General features: G+C 31.2%; 1 protein-coding gene across 1 annotated transcript; it reads left to right on the forward strand.

The window, feature by feature from the left end:
* Nucleotides 1–310: 310 nt before the first annotated feature.
* LOC129943449 (high mobility group protein D) lies at nt 311–7,044 on the forward strand. The gene is made up of 3 exons (XM_056052917.1): nt 311–478; nt 5,687–5,877; nt 5,974–7,044. Exons 2-3 carry the CDS (start codon nt 5,728–5,730, stop codon nt 6,160–6,162), a joined length of 339 nt encoding a protein of 112 aa, XP_055908892.1. The 5' UTR covers nt 311–478; nt 5,687–5,727; the 3' UTR covers nt 6,163–7,044.
* The last annotated feature ends 2,715 nt before the right edge of the window (nt 7,045–9,759 follow it).

Here is a 9,759-nt window from a genome sequence, read left to right on the forward strand (position 1 = left end):
GCGTACATACACATCTGCATATCATCCCTCCTTCCCCTCCTCGCACACCCGAATTTACATTTCAAAACGCACACCTAAGTGCAGCTGCCATTTTCAAAATAATATCACTTTCTCCCTCTCTCACGTATATTCCGCCAAATCATTCAACCACAAACAGGGACAAACACACCATTAAAATAGGAGATAACCTATGGTTGAGATGAGACAAAACACAATACGATATACGAAATACGAATACACCAAGCAAAGCAGCTCAGCTCAGTTCAAGAAGAAGAAGAATTTGTTCCTCGATACTTTGCCAACGGTTATTCCACATTCGTCGACTAGAGTTCAATTTTGTTCATTGCCGGTGAAGGAAGTGCTGTTTACAAAAATAAATAAGTCAAAGTAAAAGTAAAAGAAAAAGAAAATCAATTTAAAGTGAAAAAATATAAATAAGTGTAATAAAGCTACAAGGACAAGTAGCTCTAAAATCAATGTAAGATTCTTTTTTAATTAATATTTAATATAATATCTTATCTTATTTGGTATATTTTAACCTTATCAAATTTACTTCATACAATTTTTCATATTTTTATTTTCCTCCATCTTGGTACAGACTTGTTTTGTTTTTCAGTTTTCACGTGAAAATTACACAGATTTTCCGTTGAATATCTCTTAAAGTACGCTTTGAATTTACAAAAATCCATTGAAATCCATTAGTTTTTATTCGAAAAAAACATATTTTAACTGAAAATCATAAATTATCTGTCGTTTTAATTGGAAAAAAATTGCGCAAAACTCGTCGTCGTATACATTTTTCCTTCAGCTTTCTCTATACAAAAGCAAGCCAAAGCCAAGTGGTGCTGGTTGCTGGTGGTGTATAGCTTTGGCTTTGCCTTTGCCTTGCCTTTGCTCCGGTATAACGAGTGTACGATACGACGATACGAACGAGTCGTCGAGTACATATTGGGTAGGAACCAAAATGGTCGAACAAATTTTCATACAACGCATTGCATACACATATTTTAGATTTTATTAAATAATTTCTAAACTATTGGGTATTTTTTTGGGCAAATTAAATTTTCTGGTAGGAAATTTAATTTGGAAATTATGTTTCAAACACTGTTTAATTAGTTTTCATATAAATTATCCAGTTTTTTCCACATTTTTCTCGACTTCCACAATCAAATCGACTCTGCTGCGGTCATTTTGTATGTTGTCTTCTCTCTCATATAAAATATACGTACCTAATCGTTCGAGAGTTTGCCTTTGCTTTTGCTGATGGTGGCAGCTTGGCTTCGTTCGTTCGTAGTCGTCGTACCTATATTCGTTTTCGTATATTTTCTCATATCGAGGTACAGTACCAGTAGTTCATACAAAATGTGATGAGAAAAATTCGATTTTTTCTTAGTTACTTTTTTATTTTTTTAATTCACAAATGTATAATTTTGTTTTAATATTTTTTGCAAGCGTTTATTTTTTGTATTTTAATTCGTGTTTTTATTGAAAAAAGGCGTTGCAAGTAAAATATTAGAAAAATTGAATTTGGCGCCATTTTTGTATGCTCCTATGCGGCGGTAGTAATTTTCATTTTTCTTTGGCGGTGTGTATTTGTTTGCTTGGGATGGCTGCCTGCAGTACTTATAAAGGGTGATTTTTTTGAGGTTAGGATTTTCATGCATTAGTATTTGACAGATCACGCGAGATTTCAGACATGGTGTCAAAGAGAAAGATGCTCAGTATGCTTTGACATTTCATCATGAATAGCCTTACTAACGAGCAACGCTTGCAAATCATTGAATTTTATTACCAAAATCAGTGTTCGGTTCGAAATGTGTTTCGCGCTTTAGGTCCGATTTATGGTCTACATAATCGACCAAGTGAGCAAACAATTAATGCGATTGTGACCAAGCTTCGCACTCAGTTTACTTTGTTGGACATTCCAACCACACGAGAGAGTGTTGCTGAAGACCGTGAAATGTCGATTCGTCGCCGTTCGCAGCAATTGGGTTTGTTTTTAAATACTACTGCTATGCTAAAGTGAAAAAGTGATGGATGTTGAGTTAAGTTGAGTCGATTCGATGTATGCTGTGCTGTGAGGCTTCGACCCCATAGAGAAAAAGTAAAATATGCTTGGGTACCTATCTACCTACTTCTGAAAAGAAATTTTCAAACATGGTGATGGCTGGGTAATTTTTAAAATGCTAAAAACTTCTTGGAAATTCTTGTTTTCAAGCATTGATTTTGTTATACCTACTTAGCGTATAAAGTAGGTACATATAAATAAATTGATTTATTTACAATAGATATTTTTAACTGTTTTATTTTCATGTCTTTTTTGTATGTATTTAAATAACTAGGCATAAATATTATTTTATTGGATTTTGAATTTAAATAAAATAATGTTTTAAGTTTTAAAAGAATTTAATTACAAATTCAATCTAATTTACCGTGAGTTTTTATTTGGCGCCGAATTATTACATCCGAGTATGGTTGGTAATAAAAATAACTTCTTTTTTCTTGATAAGAAATTGAAGATCTCTTTTCAAGCCACACATGTTGAGCCTTGTATATAATCCAAGTGAAGTTTTCGAAATGTTTTTATGTAGGTATAAAAAAAGAGTATTTTTAATTGTTAAAAAAGGTCAAATTTCAAATGGTAGGTTGATTATTTTTTAGAAATTCAAAAAAAAAAAACTAGATGACAAGACGATCACTTTAACATACAATTATTTATAATAAAAATTCAGAACTGTACCCATGTCAAATAAAAATATTCAATTTATTTAATATTTTACTTGATTTCTGAAAATTTGTTAAGAGTCTTTTTTGACTTTAAAGTTTTGAGCAAACCTTGAGTTTCATACTTTCACATTTTTGTAAAATTTATTTCGAAACCAAACTTTTCTCAATATTTAAAAATTTCCGTTTTCAACATTATATTTAACTATTGCTTATTTCGTGAATGGTAACTCTTAGCTCACATCTGATTTAACAGATAATTAGTTGTATCCTTCCGCTAAACGAATATGGTTGTATATACGCTTAAACAATGCTTTGAAATATTCCGACATTACTTTGAAAATCATTGTAATGTTGCACTTGCAGTATGTGTTCAAAAATTGCGTACGGATTTTGGAACACCGTCAGCTCCGTATGTTAGTTATCTTATGAAAAAAAGTGAAACCAAATCTTGACAAGCCAAAAACAGTGCCTACACCAGAGTTGCTGCTGCGGCAGAAAGTGTGCTCCATTAACATCAATTTAGAGTTGTTCTCAACAATTGAACATTTTGGAGACATCATTGAGACTAATTTTGCATAAAGACGATGGTATGACGCCATACAAAGTAAAATTTATTCAGAAAAAAACAGAATCTTTACAAGAACAGAACTTACAATAATGTTAAGGCTTTTCTGTTGAAAATAGTTTTAGCATAAATGGTTTAGCGTTTCTTTTAATTTTTTGTAAAACAATCAAACATTGTATTTTTTACTAAATACAGTCAAACTTACCTATAACGAACTTTTACATAACGAAGATCCCTCTATTACGAATTGATTTTGAGTACACATCTTTTTGGTGTGTTTCGATCTCCTTATAACGAATTTCCATTAAGCGAATTTTTCTCTACAACGAACAAATTTTGTTGCTGGAAACCCAAATCTCATACAATTTTGTATCGGGATAACGAATTTTTTCAAATAATTTTCGGTTAAAAGCAACAGAGACAAAAAACCTTTTAGGGATTTCCCCAAGATTTTAATTACAAGCATTCTATGTTCAGGCTTCAGTGAATATAATTGAAAATGTCTCGAAGTAGCATTTCTCTTGAGAAAAAGTTGTTGATAATAAATAAAGTTAAAGAATGATTGAGTGTTTCGGACCTTTCTGGAGATGAAGAGAAACGTACCGACTAATTTATTGGAATCTCTCAATTTATAAGACGATTTTGTTGAAAAACAAAAATGGAAGAATTTATCCAAACTAAAACCACTGACAACTATAAATTTCTGTATAACGAATTTCCTATTTAACGAAATAATTTTCTGGTCCTGTGCAAATTTGTTATAGAGAAGTTTGAATGTATTGCAGAAAGGGATTATACATTTGAAAAAACCTTCAAGGAATAATTGAAAAAATGGAACTTCAAAAATTTAGATTTTTGAATATTAAAAAGTAGTATTTCAAAAACATCATGTGATCGAGTATTTTTTTTTAAACCATTTGATGAAAAGTTCATTTTGATTGCCAAGAACAAAATCTTGACTGAAAATAATAAACTAATTTTTTCTTTCATTTAATATTTAACTAAGTTTTGCAGCGGTTTGCATAAAATATATTTATTTAGCTTATGTTTAGTTTTGGTCCCTATTTCTTCGCAGTTTTAACAAAAAAAAACCCTAAAGTTTCTTTAAATAAAATGTGTAAGTTTTTGAGGCACATTTATGACAGTATGTGCAGCCAGATATAGAAAACATGAAAAGCTCTCTTAAATCTCCTTTTTTGTATGATTCTTACAAAATTTAATAGGTTAAAAGTCCTTATAATAAATGGTTTCAATTCTTCTAAAAGTAGGTACCTATTGTTCTTGGATCTAAAAAATGTCTTTGATTTCAAGTTTTTTGCCAAACTGTGTTTTACATTTCATTATTGTTTAAGACTTTAAGCAAAACCAACCAAACAATCGGAAGAACTGTGCAAATTTCACCTAACTGGGTATGTAGAACATATAAAAACACCTGTTCATGTTCTCCCAGTTCGCTGTGAGAAAATATTGCTACAATGCAAAAATCACGGACATCACTGATAATTTGCGAGATGTCTTAACATTTTTTCTCGATTACCTGCATTCGTTATTTTTACCAAGTGTCATATAACTTCACGTAATTTGTCTATACAATTTTGCTCTGGTTATCTAATAGGGACTTTTCGGGTTCATTGGAATGAACATCTGTTGCCTAAAAGAAAAACAGCATAAGTCCCTTTTGTATTGTTTTAAGGAGAGTTTGGAAGTAAATTTTGTTTTCTTTTTTTGTTGAAAAGAAGCTCATGTGTTGTAGATTTTTTCTCCTAAAGCAATAAATAATTACCACCTGTTCATTTTTCCTCCAATGGTCAACTCTAAGCTGAAATGATTGACTCCAATCAGGAAATTCTTGATGCCAATCAGGAAATATTTATCCAATGACAGACATTTTTATAACTAACCCCTAAGTATATGAAACAAATTCTGGCGCCAAAAATTTCTTGAATCATGTTCATATGTGATTCTAACAGTCGCTTTATCTTGTTGGGATCACATATTTGGGTTTTGCTCTGCCAAAATGGTTCTCTTTGTTTCATCCGCATTCTTAAAAAAATATAGCCGAATAACTCTTTCGGCCATTCTACACCCAACTAAAAAGTGCATATTAAAAAAAACGTAAAGGTTGATGTTTTGTATCCTTGTTAAAATACTCAGTAAAATAGAAACGCGTTTCATTTGACTTCAATTCAATATTTAAGTAACAAAATATGAGTATACAAATTTAAACAATTTCAACTCAATTATAACATAGAAAACTTAACATCGCATAAACAATTAAAGTATAGAGTAACTTTGGTTCTTTGTTCCAAGTTGTCAGGTTTTAAATAAATATGTATAGTAGTTAGAATAAGTTTTTTAAACATAGCATCATCATTTTTCCCTTCAATATTTCAGTTTTAAAAACAGTAATACAAAAAACACACAAAATTACTAACATGGGTGACCGACCAAAACGTCCTCTTTCCGCCTACATGCTTTGGCTCAACAGTGCCCGCGAAGGTATCAAAAAAGAAAACCCCGGCATTAAAGTAACAGAAGTTGCAAAGAAGGGGGGTGAACTCTGGAGGGGCATGAAGGATAAGTCTGTAAGTGTCATATTAAGCTTTAAACAAAAAAAAAACTCTTCCAATCAATTCTTTTTCTTCTTAACTAACAATTTTACTTCTTTTTTATTTCGAAAGGAATGGGAGGCAAAGGCAGCCAAGTGCAAGGAAGATTACGAAGAAGCAGTCCGCGAATTCGAAGCCAACGGTGGTTCCAAGTCAAATGGTGCAGCGACTAAGAAGCGCGGCAAGGTCACAAAAAAAGCAGCGCCGAAGAAGAGCAAGAAGGATGCGTCCGATGACGATGATGAAGATGAGAGCGAATAGACATTTGCCTTATCTCTCATCCTCTCCCCCTCCATCATCATTTAAAGAATAAAGAAAAAACACACTCCAAAAAAAGTAAAAAAAAAAAATATTACATAAATAAAAAGTTACAAAAAAAAATCATAAAATACTTAAAAAAAACTCTTTAAAACAAACACGATTGTTTAATTAATTTTATAATAATATTAATATAATTAATTATTAATTTGAAGAGAAAAAGAGAAAAGCGGTACGAAGTTTGTGTTGTGTGTTTCTTCTCACTCCCAAATATTAACAAAAACAAAAAAAAACAACGCAGAAAGGAAACTGAGCATTTATGTTTTTAACTGTTTGACTATTCATAAAAATGCATAAATAATAAAATAATTTGTCTTAAATTTTCGTCAAAATGTATGATTGTCGAAAATCTATTTGAATAAAAAATAAACTTATTAAAAATATCGATAATTTCTACCTTAAATGTTTAAATAAGGAATAAAGTTGTTGTCGGGCACTTCTGCCCCAAAAACAAAATTTTATAATAATTTGACTTTGTTTTGTCGTATCATTCCAAAGAACACAAAGCAACAAAAAAAAAAATAACAAGAAAATAAAAAATGCATTTACTCTTAATCTAACAAATTATCAATATTTGAAAACAAAACAAAAAATAAATGTATTAACATGAAAATAAACAACAACAACAAACCTGAAGTACAAAACCGCTCAGGATCATTTATCTTCTCTGTATTCTCTAGTTAAAAAACAAATTATAAACATATACAAAAACATAACAAATTTATAACCCCCAAACCAAGACAAAGTTTATTAACAAGATTAATTTCAGACGACAAAAACTGTTTTTAATTTTAGTTCTTGAATTTTTCATTTCAATATTTTCTTTAATAAATTGTTCGAAACACCAACATTAGTTACTAAACAAAAAATTGAAAATAAAAAAGTTTTCTTCTGCTAAACATTGTATTATAAGACAGATAAAATAAATTTAAAATAAAGTAATGAAGAAAATAAATAAAATTGTTTTATAATTTAGAAAGAAAACAATACCGATGTTCTCTTTTTCTTTTAGTGTATGTATTATATAAAAAATGAAGAGAAAAAAATGATAAATATGCTTTTCTTTTTTGTAGAAAAAAATTAGTAAGTTTATATAAAAAAAAAATAATAAAAACAAAAAAAGACAGAAATGATGATTCTTTTTTTATCTCTTGCTTCGTTTTGATTTTGAGACCCTTTTGCTTTTACTCTCGGTTATTAAGTTTTAAAACATTGAACTTGATGGAGCGAATGTTGTGCCATTTCTGGGGCCTAATATGTAATTCGATTCTATTATGAAATTGCTCGAATTCGAAAAATTGGTACTATGAATTTATTTAACTACTTTCAAATCTACTAGAATCTAATAGTTTTAGTAGTTTCAACGATATTCGTATGAACTTTCGAATAAACGAGGAACTACGTAACTCGAAAGTAGAATTCAAAACAAGGCAAAATCGAAAATAATCACTACATCAAATGTGTTTGCGAGCGACGTTTTTTTTTGTCTAAGTGTAAGTAAAATGTTTTAAATTTTTAATATGCAATTTGAATGTTTGGACTTTCGTTTCTCTTCCTCATCAGCGGGCACATGACTCTTTCGATTGAATTCAAAACTTCGGCAAGTATTTTTGACATGGTTTGCTGTGCAAGGTAACCTGTTGCCAAAAACTTGAAAGTTGCTGATAACTTAATGATAATCCAAACAGCATTTTTTCTTCTGCGAGTAGTCATGTCGGATGATATAGTGTTAAGTAAGAACATAATCCGTCTTTGAAAGAAGTTCAATTTGCTCGTACTGTTCTTCATTTCCTTGCAAATTAAACCAAATTCCGACGGTGTCCATTTTTGTAATAATTATTCTTGTCCAGAAATTCGATTTTTTTTGTTTAACTATCAAATAACTCGATATTCGTTCGAAATTACAAATTTTTTTGAAAACAAGTTGGTATAACCGACATGACATCAGGATTCTACTTTTGTACGTAAAACGATTTGAAAGTAGAATCGCAAATTAGTTTCCAAAAGAATGAAAATTAGAATCGAGTTACATAGTAGGGCCCCTGGAATCATAAATTAAATTGTGCAACATTTCATAGATAGCTTTGGCCTTGTGACTTACAATTGTTAAACATTTCTGTGTGCGAGTCATTTCAGGGGTGATGGGACCTACAGTTTGCATGCCGAATCCGAACATTCTAATTTGAGACAGCTCTTTTCATGACAAGAATTAGGTAGTTTTCATAAACGTCGGAACTCTGCGTTATTACAATCGTCTTTTTGCTTTGTTGCATTAATGAAGGCCCTTATACTGCAGAACGTGTGCAGGCGTGCTTGAGTAGGGTTTTAAATAGTCACAGAATTTTCATAACTGTCACACAAAAATCGAAAATTTCCACCGAGAGATTTTTTTGATAACCAAAAGGAAAACAATAGTAATACCCGCAGCATGATGGTTAGTGCGTTGGACTGTCATGCCAGAGGTCTTGGCTTCGATCCCTGCCTATGCCATCTAAAATTTCTTTCACGGGTACTGTCTCTTATGAGGAATTGACAAATTCTTGTCAGGAAAGTGCTTTCTCAAATTAGCCGTTCGGATTCGGCGTAAAACAGTACTCGCACACAGGAATGGTTGAGAGTTGTAAGTCACTTAGCCATAGTTCTCAACGGACTGTTGCGCCACCTAATTTATTTATTTTTTAAAAGGAAAACAATGTTTCAACTTACTTAGTTTTAAAGAGCACCGTTCTCGATAATGAACTTTTAACTATTGTGCTCCTGCAGTGAAAGAAATATGGATGCACAATCTGCCCGACGCTGATGTCATTTATCTTCTGCTATTCATCTGCGTTTGTTTGTCTAACGCAGGTCTTAGTTAGGCAGAGGTGTATGAAAACACCTTTACTCTTAGAAGAGAGAAAAAATAGGTGGCACAAGCGAATTGAATATGTTTGGCATAGAATGAAGTAGTTGTAAAGTCAATACATTCCCAATCAAGGAATGTCGATTTTCTGATCGATTGGATTGCTGATTTAAATATTTCACATTGCGGATGTCGATTGTGATCAAAACTTTTTAATTTTAGATTTTTTTCTTCTTGATTGTTATTTTGTGATCGACTCTTCAAAAAAGCTGACGACTGGAAGCAACAAAATGTTTTTTATTTTTGCAAAAACTTCAATCGTAATGTTCCTCCCTTTAACATTCTTTTTATTGAAAAGTTAAAAAGTACAATTAAATATTTGTCTATATATTTAGCCACAAGTACATTTTATTCCATTTAGATGACATTCTTCCAAAATTTGCTTCGCGTGCTGATCCAAAATATCGTCTGTGCTAATTCAGAATATCGTGTATTAACTAATCGTATTTTCATTGTAGTATGCATGTTAAAGCTCTTTTTTGAAGACGCTATCTTGATAAATATTTGTGACGTCAAAACGTCCTTATAGTGGAATCTAATCCTACGCATTTTTGCTTTAATGTAGTTTAAGGTAATCCATTTGGAGCAAAAATGCGTTTCTATAAGTGATAGCACTTCCTTTAGTATTAAAAAGAAAC

This window comes from Eupeodes corollae, chromosome 1 (genome assembly GCF_945859685.1).
Source record: "Eupeodes corollae chromosome 1, idEupCoro1.1, whole genome shotgun sequence".
Classification (NCBI taxonomy): Eukaryota; Metazoa; Arthropoda; class Insecta; order Diptera; family Syrphidae; genus Eupeodes; species Eupeodes corollae.

Bases quoted from the DNA above. Each gene is read 5' to 3' on its own strand.
- LOC129943449 (XM_056052917.1), top strand. From the start codon at position 5,728: ATGGGTGACCGACCAAAACGTCCTCTTTCCGCCTACATGCTTTGGCTC. The intron at 5,878-5,973 runs GTAAGTGTCATA...TTATTTCGAAAG, and splicing joins GGGGCATGAAGGATAAGTCT to GAATGGGAGGCAAAGGCAGC.